Source organism: Hyperolius riggenbachi, chromosome 4 (genome assembly GCF_040937935.1).
Source record: "Hyperolius riggenbachi isolate aHypRig1 chromosome 4, aHypRig1.pri, whole genome shotgun sequence".
NCBI lineage: Eukaryota > Metazoa > Chordata > Amphibia > Anura > Hyperoliidae > Hyperolius > Hyperolius riggenbachi.
The window spans coordinates 317,493,771-317,515,250 of NC_090649.1; the positions used below are offsets into that span (position 1 = coordinate 317,493,771).

The 21,480-nt window shown below is 42.5% G+C and overlaps 1 protein-coding gene across 1 annotated transcript in view; it reads right to left on the reverse strand.

Moving 5' to 3' along the window:
* Positions 1–481: 481 nt before the first annotated feature.
* The window catches only part of AIG1 (androgen induced 1), a 294,614-nt gene continuing 273,615 nt past the window's right edge, over positions 482–21,480 (reverse strand). The window contains exons 5-6 of the mRNA XM_068279509.1: positions 8,203–8,366; positions 482–2,355 (exon numbers count right to left, since the gene is read on the reverse strand). Coding sequence (XP_068135610.1) covers positions 2,318–2,355; positions 8,203–8,366 — 202 coding nt within the window. The 3' untranslated portion in view covers positions 482–2,317. The remainder of the gene's footprint in view (positions 2,356–8,202; positions 8,367–21,480) is intronic.

Consider the following 21,480-nt stretch of genomic DNA (forward strand, 5'->3'; position numbering starts at 1 on the left):
CCGGAGATCAATGAACGGCAAAATCCATTCCCGTTCGTTGATCTAAGCCCCCGCAATGGTCTGCTGCTTCTTTGAGAAACAGCGCGATCATTGTGATTCTCCCAGCCTCCTACTGCTTCCTGTAAGAGTCCTTTCGGACGCTTACAGGTCGCATGTAAACAGACTCACTGTGGCCATCTTGTGTCCAAATAGTAAACTACACCCTAAAGCATTTTACACATACAAATACATTGTTTTACACAATAAATTAACTCAATAACTCCCACACTCCCCAATTTATTTATTATTTTTTTGTAATTTAAAAAAATAAATAAAAATCCAATAAAAAAAACATAAATAGTTACCTTAGGGACTGAACTTTTTAAATATTTATGTCAAGAGGGTATAACACTGTTACTTTATAAACTACGGGCTTGTAATTAGGGATGGACGCAAAACTGAAAAAAATGCACCTTTATTTCCAAATAAAATATTGGCGCCAAACATTGTGATAGGGACATAATTTAAACGGTTTTATAACCGGGACAAATGGGCAAATACATTTCATGGGTTTTAATTACAGTAGCATGCATTATTTAAAAACTATAATGGCTGAAAACTGAAAAATAATATTTTTTCCCACATTTTTTCCTATTTTCCCATTAAAACACATTTAGAATAAAATAATTCTTGGCATAATGTCCCACCCAAAGAAAGCCTAATTGGTGGCGAAACAAACAAGATATAGTTCATTTCATTGCGATAAGTAATAATAAAGTTATAGACGAATGAATGGACGGAGCACTGAAAGGTGAAAATTGCTCAGGTGTTCAAGGGGTAAAACCCCTCAGTGGTGAAGTGGTTAATGTATTAAACATTAATGTACTCTATTTACATTAAAACTGTAAATAGAATTTTATGATACATTTATCGGAGGAACGTTGCGCCATTTTTCAACCTGCAACATTTTTAACTGTACCCGCGACCAGGCCACACATGCACAGTACACCCCAAACCGAGGACTTTCAGGGCAAAATTGCAGAGGATCCAGGCGGTGTAGGAGGACGGTGATCAGCCTGGAGGGGACTGAAGGAAGCACCAAGTATTCCGTTCCCTTTAAAAGTAATTAGAATTACATTCTGCAGTATTTCCGATTTTTTTTTTCCATATAGCATAGCAGTCAGTGGTGAAAAGCAGTAGCATTGTGGTGATTCAGCCTTCTGCTCTACTCTTCTGTAATCACTGACATTACTTTGCAATGCAATAAAGTCTTATGGACTGGCTGTGCTTCCCCCACCCTTTCACGTTGTGAATGCTGCTGTATGATGTTATGATAATAACTGAGAATCAGACCATCAGGTGCTTCTATTGTACCTGAATTTAAAGCTCAACTAAGCCCAGAAACTGAACAAGGTAAATTCCCAATACAGTCATATTAATCATTACAAACTGTTAATATATTCAAATTCAAATAGTCCACTGTATATATTTGCAGGACTGCGGCTGCACACAGGCTTCAGATTGCCTGGCTAGCTCAGTATCTACTGTCTGTGGAATACAAATCTGCCTCCTCATGTAGACACACAGCATCTACTGTTGGGATGCTGTGGAATGTAATCAGACTCAGTCTAATGACTTTGGAGGACGTCACTTGGACGCGCCTTATTTGTTTATGCTTCTCCCCGCCCCCAACTGAATCTATGCAAGCAATGACGTAAGCTGTAGCGTAGTGACAAGCACCTATGTCCTATAAAATAGTCATGCTGTCCAACACATTGTTTCTATGTATTGTTTATGTTAAATTATCGTCCTTATCTGTATTACAATTTACCTTGTTCATTTTTTTTTAGCTTTGTTGGGCTTTAAAGAAGCTTTAAATTATTCTTTATTGATTGCATCACTCAATGAATGGTCTTTTTTATATTTACCAAGTGCTCAGCTTTAATGAATCAAACCCACAGTCAGTGCTCTGCATACTGCTGACAATGGTCCCAAGCTGCATCTGCAGCAAATTGCGCTTTACATTATATCTTTCATCTGGATATAAATTCAGCTGCTACTCTCCAGGCTGTTTTGTTGGTTACAGACTCCCTTAGGTATGATTTGTGATTTGCCTACAATGATACTAGATCCTTGGTATTAACATTTTGATTCACAGTAAAAACCCTTCTTTGTCAAATCCTTCCACATCTTGTAAAAGTTCCATTTGTAGCTTCATTTTGAAGTCCCTTCAGAAGTTTTGCAGCATCTTCTAATGGTGTAGAATTGTAGGATTTAGTCAAATACTTCTGCCTTGAATCATAAGTGAATCAGATGATATTTTTGCTGCGCCTGTAAGTCACTCAGTCTTCATCCGTTTTTCTACTGCTTCAATCGCTAAAAAATACAAGTTAGCAAGTTACTTACAGCTGGACCATACAGCCACCTCTACCCAAACCCCTACAGATTTACTTTGTACATTTGGACATATTTGTGCATTAAACTAAAGTTACTGTGCCCTTCCCCAAATTCATAAGAAATAGAGCAGAGAATCAGTAACAAAAAATACCTCCCCTCCCCCCAGGGGATATCTCAGGAGCGGGAAGCCTCTGGATCCTAATGAGGTTTCCCCCATAATCCTAAGACGTCCTCAGGGATCCTGGGAGGTGATGTTTGTTACAGATTTTGTTTGCAGAGTATGCAGAGTATGGAGCGCTCCGAGTTTTAATTGTTTTTATTGTGATTATCGGTACATGCAGTTCAGCTTACAGTAAAAGTAATTTTTCATGTCTGCAAACCTACAGAGTCACAAGGCTTTTTGTTGATCACGGAATTCTTATTGCCAGCTGATTGACTCCTGCTTCATTGCAATGTGTAGGGACTATATGTGGAGTTGAGGCTAAACAGATTTGTTTATGATTGAGCAGCCTAAAGATCTCCAGGGGGACACTGCAGTTATGAGAAGAAGATGGGGTCCCATACAGAGCAGAGCCAGACTGGGGACCAGAGGGACACTCACTGGGGAGGTGAGTATGAGGCTTTTTCCCCACAGGTTAAATTTGACCTCTATATCCAAAGTTTGTGTTAGAAGAAAAAAGTGAGAGTTGGCTCTTGGGTGCATGAGAAATTACAAAAAAGTTTTATTGACTATCAAAAATCATTATAAAACACTTATCACACCAAAATTATTATAGAAAATCTAAAAACACTAGCTCAGTCATCCCCGGGATCCACCCCTAGAGAGAGTTAATGAGGCTGCAGTCCTCAAAATAATCCCCATGCATGAGTCCTACTTCCAACAATATTAATTCAGATATCCAGAACAGGTGGTGCATCCAAAACAGTACTGTCACTGGAATGAGCTTCACAAGCAGTCATTTTGAAGCTCATTCCAGTGACAGTACTGTTTTGGATGCACCCACCTGTTCTGGATATCTGAATTAATATTGTTGGAAGTAGAACTCATGCATGGGGATTATTTTGAGGACTGCAGCCTCATTATCTCTCTCTAGGGGTGGATCCCGGGGCAGACTGAGCTAGTGTTTTTAGATTTTCTATAATAATTTTGGTGTGATAAATGTTTTATAATGATTTTTGATAGTCAATAAAACTTTTTTGTAATTCCTCATGCACCCAAGAGCCAACTCTCACTTTTTTCTTCGAATACATTTATATCGTTGGCAGGATGCATGAGATCTGATATTACGAATTTATAACCAAGTATATAGATTATTTGATATCCCATTTAACCATCTTTTCCATCCTTTTGAGCTATTTGAAATATTATATCCAAAGTTTGACTTCAAGCTACAGACTGGAATGTGACAGATATGCATACAACATGCATGATAGGTTTGCTGTGTGACATTTACCGCTGGAATGTAAGAGGCAACTGATCTGACTGACTGTAAGATACAATAGATGTTTTGAGTCTGGTTTGTCTGGCCTTCGACTCGTCTGTCTGGCAGTGTCAGTATTTCTCAAATAAGGAAAAGGCTTGATGACTGTATGTTCTGGTAAAGTCATTTAGGCATTTCTTCTGGGAATGGCTACATTCTTGAAACAAGTTTTTCCGCAAAGGCACAATATCCCACGTCTGTAAATTAAATTCGGCGCTTGAGACTTGTAACAACAAAACAAAGCCATACTTTTCACCTGATTATACCTTAATCTATTTTAAAAGCACTGTACCAGGTCAGTAAAGGTCTTTCTGAATGTGTGAAAGACTGGAAACTGGGGAACAGGAGAGCATCAGTGTAGGACTCTATAAATATTATGACTTTAATCCCACGGATGTCTGTACATTTAATACTGAGACAAAAGTATGCTGCACAGTGGTGAGTAAACTACTTTTGTCTTGTTTTGCTGACACTTTCCCTATTTAACCACTTAAGGACCACAGGTTTACACCACCCAGCCCTGGGCCGCCCATGAGGCGGGGTGAGGCAGGTTCCTCAGGCGGCGGAAGTGGGGGGGGGACACCTTGCCGTGGGGGGGGGGGGTGCCCAGCTGGAGAAGATAGCAGCCAAGAAGTGGAGCAGTGGGCACCGTGGTGGTGGGGGGGCAGACCCCCCTCACCTGGGACTCCCCCCGTCCTCGCTCCCCCTCCAGCTACTTTTGAAACATTTAAATTAACCAGCAGTGAGCGAGGAAGCAATAACCTACTTCCTTACTTGCGTTCCACCACTTGCTGCTTCACTTCCTGCAATGCCGCCCACTGAAGTACAGAGGGTGGAATTGCAGGAAGTGACTCGGCAAGCGGTGGAAAGCAAGTAAGGAAGTAGGTAATTGCTATACCTTCCCCGCTTGCATCTGGCTAATTTAAATTTAGCGAAACTAGCTGGAGGGGGGGTCACGGATGGAGGAACCCCAGGTGAGGATGGGGTGTCCGAACCCCCTCCCCACCGCTGTGCCTGCTGCTCCCCCTTCCTGGCTGCTACTCCCCCCTGCAAGCTACCTATCAGGGGGGCGGCATCCCCACAACTTTGCCTCAGGCGGCAAAATGTCTAGAACTGGCCCTGCACCCCCCCTAGTGACCAGGCTATTTTTTACAATTCAGTGTTCTGCAGCTTTAACAGCTCACTGCAGAGCCATACAACTTAGCACACAAATGCTTTCTGTTGGTTGCATCTGATCGCTGCTGCAGGATTTTTTTTTTAAATTAATTTATTTGTTCTTTTTAAAAAAAATAAATTTTACTATTTTTTTTCTACCACTTCCCTCCCTCCCCCCGAGGTCCAATCAGGGCAATCCTTTCTCATAGGCATCAGCCTATGAGAGGGGATTGAGTAGAGAGGCACTCCAGGGGACAGCCAAGTGACAGGGCTGTCCCCAGTACAGCACTGCAGTAGATCACAGCACTGCACAAAGTAAATAAACGGCGGTTTTGTTTCTATACAGCCTGCCAGCGACGATCGCCGCTGGCAGACTGTTGACGGAGCTCCGCTCTGTCACTCAAGCGGTTATGCATGCATATCCGCACGTGTGATCCCCGCTAATCCCCTCCCCCAGGACTTGACACCTTTGAGCGTTAAGCTCAAGCTTTTTGATAACGTTAAGCTCAAGCTTTTTGATACCATTATTTTTTATTTTTTTTATTGTTTCAATTATTTTTATTGTTCCAAGATTATTTTTATTGTTCCAAGATAAAGATGAAGAAATGATAAAAACGTCGTTAAAAACCAGGGTCTTATGATGTTTATGTAGCCACTGAAGAGAAGGAGCCATTGAAATTGGACAGTGACAGTCGATACCATCATTGTCTAGAAATCACGAGACCCTATGCTGAAATTTTGCAAAGGTCCCTAGACCTACTTGGGCAATGACAATTTCCCTTACCGACCTGGATGTAAGTTGACGTTGCAATGTAAACTCAGTTGTAATTTGCAATAAATACAGCACATGGACACAGAGATGTACTAATAAGTCAATTTGTACCCCTTAAAATAGGCCTTAGACTTTAGTAGGGACAACAAACTGACTATGGTAGGGTTTATAATGTGAGTGCCTTTTAGGGATGGTAAGTGACATGAATATTGATTCTGGAAAATGCTGCAGAAGATGTCAGTGCTATATGAATGCATACTATATTCTGATATCTGGGAGCCTATGTCTACTTTATTCTGATATCTGGGGGCATACGGCTGCTTAATTTTCATATGTGGTGTGATATGGTTACTTTAATTTGGTACACATAATTTAGAGGGTAACTGACAGCTTAAAGAGAACCCGAGGTGTGTTTAAAGAATGTTATCTGCATACAGAGGCTGGATCTGCCTATACAGCCCAGCCTCTGTTGCTATCCCAAACCCCACTAAGGTCCCCCTGCACTCTGCAATCCCTCATAAATCACAGCCATGCTGTGAGGCTTTGTTTACATCTGTAGTGTCAGTCTCAGTTGCTCCTCCGCCTCCTGCATAGCTCTGGTCCCTGCCCCCGTCCCTTCCCTCCAATCAGCAGGGAGGGAAGGGATGCAGGCGGGGACTGGAGTTCTGCAGGAGGCGGGGAGAGCAGCAGACTGACACTATAGAGATAAACACAGCCAGCTCTGACAAGCTGTTTGTCAGCAGCGTGGCTGTGATTTATGAGGGATTGCAGAGTGCAGGGGGACCTTAGGGGGGTTTGTGATAGCAACAGAGGCTGGGCTGTATAGGCAGATCCAGCCTCTGTATGCAGATAATATTCTTCAAACCCACCTTGGGTTCTCTTTAATTCTGATATCTGGGGTACATAACAGCTTGATTCTTATATCGGGGGAATTCTGATATCTGGGGGTACATAGACACCTAGTCCTGATATATGGTGGTACATAGCTGTTTGCTTCTAATATGTAGGGTACATAGCTGCTTAATTCTTATATCATGGCTGCCTTTAACTAGAAAATTGTCTGACAAAGTTTTGATTAAGGCTGGCTTTACATAATATTTGTGTGATGCAGTGTGAGCAGATATGAGACTCCATATGACCTTGCGCCACGGTGGGGCCTCAGGGTCATTTGCATATGCCTGCCCCCTGGCTAGTGACTTACTCCCTGCTGGGCAGAAAGTACGTCATTGAGATTCCCGTTGCTCCGCTCATGCACGTTGCGCTCCCATTGTGCACACTGCCTGCGTTGCCCATTGACTTGCATTACTGCATGATCCGTGCGGTAAGTGCGGTTCATGAAATAACACGCTGCAGCCTTTCTGTCAGACCAGATGCTTCCATGCACATCGCACTGCATTCATTCTGCACGGCTCCATTGACTTTCATTACACTCGCGGGAACCTTGCGGTGAGAAAGAGTAACACAACGCAGGTTACCAATGCCAATGTGTAAGGGGTCTAGATAAAACGTAACTAACAAAGCTCAGTTGATAAACTGCTGTAGTGAGGTGCACATTTACAAGCCAAACTGCCACTGAGAGCCCTTGTTGGACCTGAGGTTGATATACCTGCTTTACGGACTGATACATTTAACCCTACCTGTCACTGGAGAGACATGTACCTATCTCTGGCCACTAGAAATGGGTAATAAATCCAGCTTGCATGCTAATTTCATGAAAATTATTCAAGAAAATGATATACAACTTGGAATTGGACTAACCAACTGGACTTCCTGTAGATTGCCCATTTCAAAGCTGCATACAATTTGCATACGATTTGCATGGAAGTTGGAATGATTAGCCTCTCATTGACGATCTATGATATCCAGCCTCCACCTGAAGTTATTGTGGCTAGGTGATCCCTAATGAGGTTCCTGGACAGTTACCTAGTACAATATCATGCAGTGTATTCAGAATAACATCAGTGTGATAAATAAGAATACATGGAGGAAATATCAGGTAACAGTTGACCCACCCTTTGGAAATTATACGAATGGTGCTCATACACGGTACAATTAAAACATACCATTTTCCTGTTTATTCGACCAAAACAATCAAATAGAGTGAACATTGAAAAGGTTCATTTTTTCTTGATCAAAAAAGAAATTGATTATACAGTTTTTTTTCAATAAAAATCTGATCAGACATGTTTGAGAAATTGTATAGTGTATGGTAGGTTTTATAAGAAAGCCAAATTTTTCTTCAATCGTTCAATGCAATCATTTTCCCAGATATTCGGAAAAATCGTACATTTGTGTATGGTACCTCGAAAAGAATTTTTGACCAAACTGAATAATTGATCAAATTTCTCTGATCGAAATTATTTTTACCGTGCATGGACACTATAAGACATACTGGCAAAAGAAACTTGTTTTACTTACATAGCTCCAAATCCCATATATAGCTGTTTAGCTTTTCTCCAAGAATATAGTAAGCATTAATGATAAGAGTGACTAGGAAGAAGAAGAAGATTTTGGCTGCAGGACTGATGTATTCCAGAAGAGGGTACACCCATATGCCGGTCACATGATGAACCCAGCACACCCTGAAACAAAGCACAGGAGAAACAAAGGACTTACTTGTTGAAGATCCAGCATATCTTTATTATGTGAAATAGTGGAAATGTTTTTGTGACCTAAAGTACATTGAAAGAGACTCTGAAAACTAACAAATACTGGGAATCTGGAGAATGTTTATGTGCTAATCCATTACTCTGTAGCAAACCCAGAGATTCGGCAAGCACGCTCTGCAGTAGCCATGGAAGAAAAGTAATATTTATTTAATGGCAAGTCAGCTCAGGCCAGATGTGACACATGCACAGTCCAGCTGATGCAAGCAGATCATACAAGGGCACAGTGAGCATTATTACTGTGCATGCCATGTCTCCACATCCTGTACACTGAACTGATTAATACAACAGATATGTATGGATGAGCAGCACGGAACAACACAGTTCCTCCAAATCTATTGCAGATATATCAATCAGTACATCACAGGAGAATGGACACATAGAAGTGGCCGATTATATTCCAGGTCAAGGGACAGTATATATATATATATATATATATATATATATATATATATATATATATATATATATACACAGTGGCTTGCAAAAGTATTCGGCCCCCTTGAGGTTTTCCACATTTTGTCACATTACTGCCACAAACATGAATCAATTTTATTGGAATTTCACGTGAAAGACCAATACAAAGTAGTGTACACGTGAGAAGTGGAACGAAAATCATACATGATTTCAAACATTTTTTTACAAATAAATAACTGCACAGTGGGGTGTGCGTAATTATTCAGCCCCCTGAGTCAATACTTTATAGAACCACCTTTTGCTGCAATTACAGATGCCAGCAGGGGCGTAACTAGAAGACCCCGGGCCCTCCTGCAAGAATTTGATCGCCCCCCCCCCACCCTGGGGCCTGCTCATGGCCGTTTTGGGGGGGACAGGAAGGGTTGCAGCATGAGGGGAGAGCTTGGTAGTACGTCGGTGGGGATGGGGGGACGGTCCCCTCCCCACCCTCACCTCAGGCTCTTTCCTCTGCGCTCCCCCCCAGCCTCTATGTTAGTGTCAGCAGCAGTGGCGGCAGCAGCTATAATTACCTCCATCCACCACCTGAGGTCGCCGATCTGCAAGGGCTTCACATTACTTTCACATTACTTCCTGTTTTAACAGGAAGTAATGTGAAGCTCTTTGCAGACTGGAAACCTCCGTGGTGGATGGAGGTAATTATAGCTGCCACCGCTGCTGCTGACGCTTACATAGAGGCAGGAGAGGAGCACAGAGGGGAGAGCCCCACCGACGTGCTACCAAGCTCTCCCCTCATGCTGCAACCCCTCCTGCCCCCCCCCCAAACGACCATGAGCAGGGGCTGCTTCCCCTATTGTTACGCCAGTGGATGCCAGTCTTTTACGGTATGTCTCTACCAGCTTTGCACATCTAGAGACTGAAATCCTTGCCCATTCTTCTTTGCAAAACAGCTCCAGCTCAGTCAGATTAGATGGACAGCGTTTGTAAACAGCAGTTTTCAGATCTTGCCACAGATTCTCGATTGGATTTAGATCTGGACTTTGATTGAGCCATTCTAACACATGGATGTGTTTTGTTTTAAACCATTCCATTGTTGCCCTGGCTTTATGTTTAGGGTCGTTGTCCTGCTGGAAGGTGAACCTCCGCCCCAGTCTCAAGTCTTTTGCAGACTCCAAGAGGTTTTCTTCCAAGATTGCCCTGTATTTGGCTCCATCCATCTTCCCAATCAACTTTCACCAGCTTCCCTGTCCCTGCTGAAGAGAAGCATCCCCAGAGCATGATGCTGCCACCACCATATTTGATAGTGGGGATGGTGTGTTCAGAGTGATGTGCTGTGTTAGTTTTCTGCCACACATAGCGTTTTGCATTTTGGCCAAAAAGTTCAATTTTGGTCTCATCTGACCAGAGCACCTTCTTCCACATGTTTGTTGTGTCCCCCACATGGCTTGTGGCAAACGGCAAACGGGACTTCTTATGCTTTTCTGTTAACAATGGCTTTCTTCTTGCCACTCTTCCATAAAGGCCAACTTTGTGCAGTGCACGACTAATAGTTGTCCTATGGACAGATTCCCCCACCTGAGCTATAGATCTCTGCAGGTCGTCCAGAGTCACCATGGGCCTCTTAACTGCATTTATGATCAGCGCTCTCGCCTGTGAGTTTAGGTGGACGGCCTTGTCTTGGTAGGTTTACAGTTGTGCCATACTCCTTCCATTTCTGAATGATCCCTTGAACAGTGCTCCGTGGGATGTTCAAGGCTTTGTAAATCTTTTTGTAGCCTAAGCCTGCTTTACATTTCTCAATAAATGTATCCCTGACCTGTCTGGTGTGTTCTTTGGATTTTCGTTCCACTTCTCACGTGTACACCACTTTGTATTGGTCTTTCATGTGGAATTCCAATAAAATTGATTCTTGTCTGTGGCAGTAATATGACAAAATGTGGAAAACTTCAAGGGAGCCGAATACTTTTGCAAACCACTGTATATACACACTCCTTAGCATTCTTGGACAGCCTGCTCCCTCCTACCTAATCTCTCTGGTTATAAGCAAGCACTTGCCAGTCACTAAGGATCTACAAACTGGTGGAAGAGGTGGTTTGCTTTTTTTGCTCTGCAAATATGTGTTTTTGCATGCTTTGTTTAACACTGTACTACTAAGTGCACATAAAAAAACATTCCAGCACTGCGACTTTACATTATTCATTTCTATTCATTTTCTTTGCTCGAGCCAAAAACAATTGTATCATGGAGAAGATAAACTAAGCTAAAGGATACAATTATAAGAGTTTTAGGAGATTGTAAAAACAAAAAACTGTAAGGATGGTGGTAGAATGGAAACAAAGAGAAATATTTTGACATATAGATAATACTTTTACCAGGGGCATTTAGAGAAAGTAGGGCCTTTAGGGAAGACCGTGATTTTGGGGTACAAATGATTTTTGGTCTCCTCCCAACTTTATTGTGGGCCCCTAATAAAGTTTTTGGCAGTTTAGCAACTCACACAACTTCACACTTTTCTGACGGCAGTCTGCTGAAATTCTGACGGCAGACTCAGCCATGAGGGGAGGAGAGATTCCCTTCACAGTGCATCGTTAACTCTATGAGTGCAGAGAGCTCAGAGACAGGCAGAGCTTTCTCTCACAGAGAGCAGAGGACAAGTATCTTATGTGCAACATAAACATCTGTAATTGTGTGTGTGTGAAACCTGATATATGAAAACAAAAGCCTGTCAGGTAATCTGCTTCAATATTACACTGTTCTTCGCAATTCAGGTTGCAGAGATTTTTACAGATTCATACCTCTGCAAATGAGACATTCCAAACGTAGCTAAAATCTACACACAATGAATTACAGCTTTTGCCTCTGATATTTGACATGAATAGTAGGAAAATGTTTACACAGCTACTTAGGCATTATTTGTACATTGTCATTTTAGAACACATGGTTTGAGTTCCTTTAATGCATGTAGCATGGAGGAATGGGAAAATGCAGCAGTGGGGACAGGTGGGCTGCTACATTGCTGAAAAGTTTGCAGGGGGCACTGGGAGCACAATAACGTTAAGGGAAGACCTGGAGGGGCAGAAGCTGGCATGGGGGCCCTGGGGGCTGGTGGGGGAACTTGGCAACAAAGGGGCGCCTATTGCCGAGGGTCAGGTCTGTCAGGAGGGACCCCAGGTTAACTTTGGGCTGACCCCATAGTAACTAGAACAGGCCCTGGCTGTGACAGCTGGTCTGCTGTGTGTGAAGGGGGGGTTAACCACAACTAAGAACCTATTAAGAAGCAGTAAGAAGTTACTGGATGTTACCAGACAGAAAATTAAACATATTCTGTATCAAATGTACAGGTGCTAAACGTTATGCATTGAACTGTTGACTTGGAGGCTGAACTGGAGTTTCAACACACAATCCTGACAGTCTTAATAGTGCTTGCCTAGACTGTGGCAACAAGAACTGTGTGTATTGTTTGATATTACTTCTGGCCATATTCAAAGGGACTCCGAGCAGTGCAGAAACTATGGAAAGATGCATATCATTTTGAAGCTCTCTTTCTCCTCTTTCCAATGATATATAAAATGGATGGAGAATGGAGCTGCTGAAAAAGTCGCCCTGAGTAATACAACGTAACTATGGAAAGATGGATATCATTTTAAAGCTCTCTTTCTCCTCTTTCTGACGACACATAAATCGTCGCCCTACGCCTTTTAAGCCTCATCTACATGCGTAGATGAGGCTCCGATGTTACTTATCAATCGAGCCGCTGATGCGGCTCGATTAATAAGATCCGACAGGTCGGATCTTGCTACTGCCGATTCCCTGCTCGTTCCTCGCAAGGGGACAATGGCAGGGAATCGAGAGGAAGATAAGCGGCGCGGGGACGAGCGGGTATCGAATCCAGCGCACGCGCGGCGAGCGGGGACACGGCGGGTACGCGGAAGAGGCGATCCGGCGGCTGATCGAGCCGCTGGATCGGAGCCTCATCTACGGGTGTAGATGAGGCTTTAGTTTTCTCTATTTTCGCGATCGAAATCGCGGCCGCGGCAATTTCGATCACGAAAATAGCAAAAACTAAAAGGCGTAGGGTGGCGGTTTATATATCATTGGAAAGAGGAAAAAGAGAGCTTTAAAATGATATGCATCTTTCCATAGTTTCTGCACTGCTCGGAGTCCCTTTAAGCCCATTTGATATCCATCACCAGAGGGGGCTCCGTTGTCCTTGCCATTGACTCTTATCTTGGGAAAACAAAACCAAGATTGTTGATATTGCTGTCATATGGCACATTTATACAGGTTTGTAGTTATATGTAACTGAGGCAGATTTCTACACAAAGGATAAACAAGAGCTTTCTTCAAAACCATTAAATATAAATAGTAAAAGCAGAAACAAGTGTAACATTTCTGCAATTTAAGATTTGTTAAATTTCAGCCAATTTGGAATCCCTAACCAGCTTATGAATTTAGAGGAGGGAAGCCAAAATGTTGTCTTAAAAGAATTATTGAATAATGAGGATGGAGAATGAAGCATTATGCTGGCAGCCACTGAGCACATTTTAAGTTATATCTACCACACTGGAGCATAATTTATATGACTCACTGTAGTCAATGATCTCAGTACCTAAATCAAGATTAAAAGGGAGCAACAGGAAGTTATACAAGGTTTGAGAAACGAGTTGGCGGTATGTCTGCTTGGAGCTTCTAGTACATTTTTTGGCTTGTCAGTATTCGGTTGCCATGGCGCACATAAAGCTGTCAGCAACATAAATATAACCACTTTGCGGGAACAAAGCATTGGCAACACAACAATTAAAGTGCAACCAGGGGCAACTTAAAGGGGCACTACAGCGAAAAACTGTAAAATTTAAAATATGTGCAAACATATACAGATAAGAAGTACATTTTTTTCCACAGTAAAATGAGCCATAAATTACTTTTCTCCTATGTTGCTGTCACTTACAGTAGGTAGTACAAATCTGACAGAAGTGACAGGTTTTGGACTAGTCCATCTCTTTATAGGGTATTCTCAGGGATGTATTTATTTTCAAAAGCACTTAGTGAATGGCAGTTGCTCTGTCCAACTGCCAAAAAACTGTGTAGGAAGCAGGGAAGCTGGCCAGCATCTTTGTTTAAATCCTTTTTAGGGAATATCTTTATAAAGAATAAAAGCCTTGCTGAAAATCCCCTATGAAGAGATGGACTAGTCCAAAACCTGTCACTTCTGTCAGATTTCTATTACTTACTGTAAGTGACAGCAACATAGGAGAAAAGAAATGTATGGCTCATTTTACTCTGGAAAAAATGTACTTCTTATTTGTATATGTTTGCACATATTTTAAATTTTACAGTGTTTCGCTGTAGTGCCCCTTTAAATGCAGGGTCACATTTCTGAAACTCATACAGATGCTAGATTTTTTTATTTTTTTATTTTTTACCATTTTTAAGGAGTGCCTGTGTGACAGAGATTAAAGACACTGTATTATTAACCTGAAGAAGCAGGTGAAACCCGATAAACGTATTGTTTGTTTTTGGTGTCCAATAAACTACTCTTAAACCTCCATATTGAGATAACACTGTTCCTTATTAACTCAAAAATTGGTAGTTTGACACTCACACAGGGGTGCCTCCTTCCACCCTGTATAGTCTAGCCCCTCTTAGGGGTTATCCCCGCAACCAATATCCAGTGGTTCCAGTGGACCTTTTCTATTGGAGTGCGACCCAAGTATGGAAGAAGGCTTTCCATCTCAGTGGAGATGGTCTTCTACACATGTTCAAAACAGTGTTTGCCTAATAATAACCCGTGTTTGTAAGAAGTATCACTGTGGATTTTTCCCCTTTTTTTACACACCTGGTTTGTTTCTCTGTCTTTTTTCTTTCCGGTGACTGGAGTTCCACTCTGACCTCATTATAGGAAGAATTTGTTATGTGTGTTGAGTGAGTCTGAGCCATTGAGGTGTATCTGGCCTGGTAATAATGTTATCCTTTGTAGACTTGCTTTGAGAAACAATATTTGTATATGTAACCTATCAATTCATCATTGTTGTCGGCAAAGCCAATTGATGTAGGCTACAAACTTCCTATTCAGAAGTTTGGTGCTTTAAGCTATCTTGCCTTGGGCACCAAAATGGCCAGGAACGGCCCTGTGGCACTAGAGAACATGTACAGATCATAATCCTTGAAAGCCCTAGAATAGCTTTCTTGTATATGTTCCTTTAAAAACCACAAAGTGGGGAACTCAGGCAAACACAATCTCTTTTTGATTATAAATCTCTCTGAGTTTATCAGCTGTAAAAAGCACTTATCTGGGCATCTATGTCATCAAGATGGCCTCCGATCTCAGCAACTAAACTAAGACAACGGTTATTAAATCTAGGAATGGGGAACTCCTTAATCATCACTTGCTATAAATGTTATTTATTACTTTTCAGCTGGCCTTAGCTTTTTTTAAGTTTTACACTTGCAACAAAAGTGCATCTATTTCAGTTAGTAAAGTCTTGTACACGATTTCAATTGCAGTTACATGACAGGATCTTTAGAGATTGTTTGGAAGTAGTGTTGTACAGATATGCTGCTCAGCTCCTGGCCAAGCAGCTTGTTTTGTTTTATGGATGTGGTTAGCAATAAATTAAGATAAAGCTTAAAGGACATCTTCAGTAAGAGGGATAAGGAGGCTGCCATATTTATTTCCTTTTAAGCAATACCAGTTGCCTAGTTGTCCTGCTGATCCTCTGCCTCTAATACTTTTAACCATGGACCCTGAACAAGCATGCAGCAAAACAAGTGTTTGACATTTTTGTCAAATCTGACTAGATTAGCTGCATGCTTGTTTCTGGTGTGATTCAGACACAACTGCAGAGACTTCCGGTTCCGGCGCTGGCATGGAAGGCTGAGAAGTATAAGAGCTCCGTGCAGCTTCTCCTAAACCGCGGCTAACCACTGCAATCACACACCCACCGATTATCCAGGAGGGTGGCCCATAGCACACAGAACGCATTACCAGCAATTAATGGACAAATAAGTTACCGGCACGGCGCAGAAAAGCCTTCGTCCTGAAGGACCTCAAAACAAAATGGCACCGCCAGAGAAAAGACTGACAAGGGCCTTGCAGCAAGATCCTGAAGCTAGAGGCTGGGAGACAGATCCCGATGAATACGAAGAGAGGCCTCGGGTACACCTAACAGCGACAGACTACCGCAAGATAGCTAAAGAAGTAGCCACGCAGATTGCTCCTGACCTGAAAGGGATCGTGGAAACGGCAGTCACAAGCTCACTATCCGCCATTACACAAACGCTGCAATCGCACGCTGTTTGCTTGGACCTATTATATAGTGCTCATCAGGACAGTTATTGATAGTATTCTCCTTCCCCACCCTTTTTACAAGTTAGTACCTCTTACCACCATTAGCCCACATATACGTGACAGATGAACCTATTCATCCCCTCACACCACCTTTAGCCCACATAAACGTGACAGATGAACCTATTCCCATATACAAGGTACCATAATCACACACACAATCCCTGTTTCTCCTTCCCCACCCTTTTTACAAGTTAGTACCTCACACCACCATTAGCCCACATATACGTGACAGATGAACCTATTCATCCCCTCACACCACCTTTAGCCCACATAAACGTGACAGATGAACCTATTCCCATATACAAGGTACCATAATCACACACACAATCCCTGTTTCTCCTTCCCCACCCTTTTTACAAGTTAGTACCTCTTACCACCATTAGCCCACATATACGTGACAGATGAACCTATTCATCCCCTCACACCACCTTTAGCCCACATAAACGTGACAGATGAACCTATTCCCATATACAAGGTACCATAATCACACACACAATCCCTGTTTCCATAAACGATACTCAGAATTCTGTATATCATAAACCACAGATCTCAACGCAATTAGTCCTAGTCCTATTCCACTACGGGCATATGTAATTGCATAAGCGAACTACCCGATTCATATTTATACTTGCATGTTTTGATGTTTTATATAGCTCATACTATATCGGAAATGTATGTTATATAGGAAAATGTTTTATTTTATTATTTTTGTTCTTGCTTTTTAAAAGAATTCTTTGTCTTAATTTGTTGTTACGGTATCTGAGAGTTGCCATTTGTTCTTAAAGGCACTTGTATTGACCTGAGGAAGCGGCAGCAAGTCGAGAAACGCGTTGTCAAAGTACACCAATAAAAACCGAATTCAATCGTAAATATCCACTGTTTTTATATTCAACCAAACACCTACAGTATAAGATAGGACGATCTCAATTTTCCATACCTTAGAGTGACTGGACCAGTCACCGTTTGGTTCAATTTGTTATTTAGATATAGCACTATACAATTCTCTATTATGATGTTACCCAGACCGGGCGCCTCCTACCCACTATAAGCACAGTTGTTCTTTCCCCTCGTATATACTCTATATCGAGGGTGATTTAGTCGAGTCTCTCGACAATTAAATCGTTTTTCCTGGGAGCAGCGACCGTCTTGGAAACAAAAGGCCGAGTGGGGATGGTATTTCTCCACCTGCGAACACGAGTGGTTGCCTTGCTGCAACCCACCTTTGTGAGTATATACTCAATTGCCTTTCGAATATACCCATACCAACTAACGATATTGCACTAGATTGGGCTCCTGGACTTGTTTGTGTTTTTCCTCTACTACTCTATAGATCTTCTAAATGCCCCAGTAACAGTAGTGGAAGTGCGGGCAATGATAACAAGCCTCCATAATGGCAAAGCTCCAGGACTCGATGGCTTAACCGCAGAGTTCTTTAAAATCCTTAAGCAAGATATAGCCCCGACGCTAGCTAAGATTTATAATCAAATTCTAACAGGTAAAAATTTCCCCGATTCTGCAAACGAAACATACATTAAGCTAATTGGGAAAAAAGGAAAAGATCCTCTTTAGCCAGACTCCTATCGCCCAATCTCGCTTATTAACCAGGATCTGAAGATCCTCACTAAACTAATGGCGGATAGATTATCGCAGGTAATTCCATCCCTAATTCATTTCAACCAGGTGGGGTTTATGAGGGGAAGAGCAGCGGTGACAAATGTCAGACGCCTTTTGGCAGTTCTAGAGCACGTCAAAGCGTATCCTATCACAAACAAAAATGCGGCCATACTTACATTAGACGCTGAAAAGGCCTTTGACGCAGTACAGTGGAACTGGCTTGAACAAGTCCTAGTCAAAATGGGCTTCAGTGATTCTTTTATGAAATTTTACCATCTTCTCTATGCAAACCCAAGAGCTAGAATTGCCACTCCGGGATTTCTTTCCAAACCATTCCCCTTGTGCCGAGGCACAAGGCAGGGATGCCCGTTGTCACCTCTGCTCTTCAACATTGCCTTAGAACCACTAGCTAGATTACTAGATAAAAATGTCGGGGGGATAGCAATAGGCAATCAGACAGTTTCCTCTGCACTATTTGCAGATGATATACTTCTATTTTTAGACGATCCCCATCAGCAAGTCTCTACTGTACTAAGTATAATAGAAAAAGTGGGTAGGGAATCAGGAGCGAGCTTCTCTTCCTTTCTCACAAAGCAGATACTTCTCAGGCGCACACTTTGGGAGTAAAGATAGCTCATAGTTACATCACATACTTAGGCCTCAAAATAAATAAAAATCCCTTCCAATTATATTCAGATAATATAACCCCAGTGATCAACAAGGTGACAACTCAATTAGAAGGCTGGCCAACATTCCTTTGGGACTAGCGGGAAGAGCTGCATTGATCAAATGTCCATCAATTTCGCCCCATATCCCTTATCAACGCAGACTTTAAACTATTAGGTAAAATATTAGCTTTGAGATTAAACAAAGTTCTCCCAGCCCTTATCCATCGGGACCAAGTTGGATTTGTTCCAGGTAGGCAGGCGGAAGATAGCACCAGGAGGGCCATCCTTTTAACCGATTATCTCCACTCACGCAGAATCCCAGGGGTAGCCCTATCTTTAGATATATTTAAAGCCTTCGACACCCTTTCCTGGTCCTACCTGAAACTTGCCCTCAATAAATGGGGCCTGGACTCATGCTTCCTGAATTGGATCCAAGGGATGTACACTAGCCCCACGGCCTCTGTAAGATTTTCTGGTCATAGTTCCCAGACTTTCGCTATCAAACGGGGCACGAGGCAAGGCTGTCCACTTTCTCCCTTGCTTTTCATTTTAGCTTTGGAACCTTTTGCATGTTATCTACGAAATAATACCGACATTAAAGGTATAGACTGCGCTGGCCTATCCCACAAACTTCTTATGTTTGCAGACGACACCTTACTCTTTTTAACACAGCCCCACATCTCAATCCCAAATGCCCTTTTAGCCTTTGCCCGCTTTGCCCGAATATCTGGTTTACAAATCAACGTTGAAAAATCGAAGGCCCTGGGTATTTCCCTTTCCGCCCCAGATCTTAACCGATTGAAGGAATCCTGCCCCTTTCAATGGGTCCAATCCCTACCCTATTTGGGAGTTACTCTCACCCCTAACTACGCCTCCCTTTTTGCGGCTAATTACCCCCCGTTATTAAAGTCACTGTCAGGTCTGACAGATAGATGGTCTCATTCCCCCCTATCATGGTTAGCAAAGATTAATGCCATTAAAATGTCTTTTCTGCCCAAGCCTCTTTATTACTTCCGTACTCTCCCAGTCCAAGTCCCCAGCCACTATTTACGCATATTCCAGAACAGAATTATGGGATTTATATGGGGTCGCAAATGCCCTAGAGTTCGTAAAACAACTCTTTTTGCTCACAAATTCGACGGAGGTCTAGGGGTTCCACAGATCACGTCATATTATCGGGCAGCAACTATAGCCCATCTTACTCGACTGCTCCAAACACAAGATACCCCCCTCTGGGTCTTCCTAGAAATACCGAACAGTGCTCCTTTGCTCCCTAGTACCCTCTTATGGCTCCCCCCGAAAGCAAGACCCCCTTCACTTAGCCCTCCCATGACCCATTGCCTCCAGGTGTGGGACTCTATTCGCTATTCAGCGAACCTTCAGTCTCCATTCTTACCATTGCTTCCAATGGTCAATAATCCCCTGTTCCCACCAGGCTGTAACGACCCAGCAGCATTCTCATGGTGGAGCTCGAAAGGCCTCTCTAACGTCACAAACTTCCTTACATCCAGGGGTATTCTTTCCTGGGCACCTACAAATAAGACATTGGGTTAAATCACTTATTCAGGACAAAGAACCCCCATACACTGTAACGCCCTACGAAAATATCTGTCTCCATCGCCCTAACACCAAAGGATTAATCTCTACAATATATGGCCTTTTAACCCGCCCATCTCCACATATAAGACATCTTTACACCTCCAGGTGGGAAGCCGACCTTAACAGCCCTAAAGATAGAGAGGACTGGCTGGATATCTGGAGCAGAGTCTCCAGCTGCTCCTGTAACCTACATATAGTTGAAGCCGCCTATAAGATTATGACCCGTTGGTATCTAGTCCCTGCACGCATAGCCAAAGTATTTCCATCTGCAAACCCATATTGCTTCCGAGGCTGTAGAGTACCTGGTGACATGTTACACACTTGGTGGACCTGTCCACGACTCACACGTTTCTGGTGCCAGGTATACAAGTTACTTTCCTCCCTCTTTCGTCAGCCTATAGCTAGAGATCCTTGGCAAGCTTTATTACATGGGAAAATAGGATCCCTTACTTCAACGCAAAATAAACTAGCCTCAGTAGTACTCTCTGCAGCTACCATGACAATTGCGCGAAATTGGAAAAAGCCCTCGGTCTCCATTACCGAAGTAAAATCCAGAATTAACTCAATCATGGTCAGCGAGAAGCTAACCAGTATCCTTAGAGATACCCACAAGAAGTTTGAGAGAATTTGGGATCCCTGGATCCGTCTAGAACATCCAAGTCTGGAATCTTCTTTCATCACAAGGCTGTGAGGTGGACCTTTCCCCTTGTCTTCTCTTCCTTCTCTCTTCCTCTTTCATTTTCTTTGCTTTCTCTCCCCCTCTTCTTACACAGATGACCCCCAGATGAAGCTAATTGATATAACCTTTCCTGTCCTGCTTGTCGATCGCTGAACGACAGGCACCCAGGATTGTACTTGCATGGCCCGCTACTTACCTGGGCCCTCCCCATCCCTTTGATTCTCTTTAGCAAGCTCCAGATAGCTGGACTATGTCCTCTGAGGGCTCTTTGAAGTTTCCTGATAGTAGTGTTTATATTTTAATGATACAAATGACTATCTAGTTGTACTACTGATCATTACTCCCTTCCCCCCTGTTATGTAATGTTTACATGATGAGCATACCTGTTCAAGATATTCCTTTTATTCCCTCTGTGCTGATATGTTATGCACTGTTTGAATTGTTTAAAACTTTAAAATTTCAATAAAACCTTTGAAAACAAAATGATAAGCTTTGGCAAACTGCTTTACCCAATGCAGGTCCTTCCGCTACTCTTCAAACACAAGAATTTAAGCAAATTAAATAAAGCATTTTCATCCTTTTTATGGGCAGGCAAAAAAGTAAGAATAAAAATTAATAGATTACAGCTTCCCAAAGATTCAGGTGTCTTAAACCTCCCAGACATTAGAAGGTACAACTTGGCTTGCTTAACAAGACACGTCCGAGATT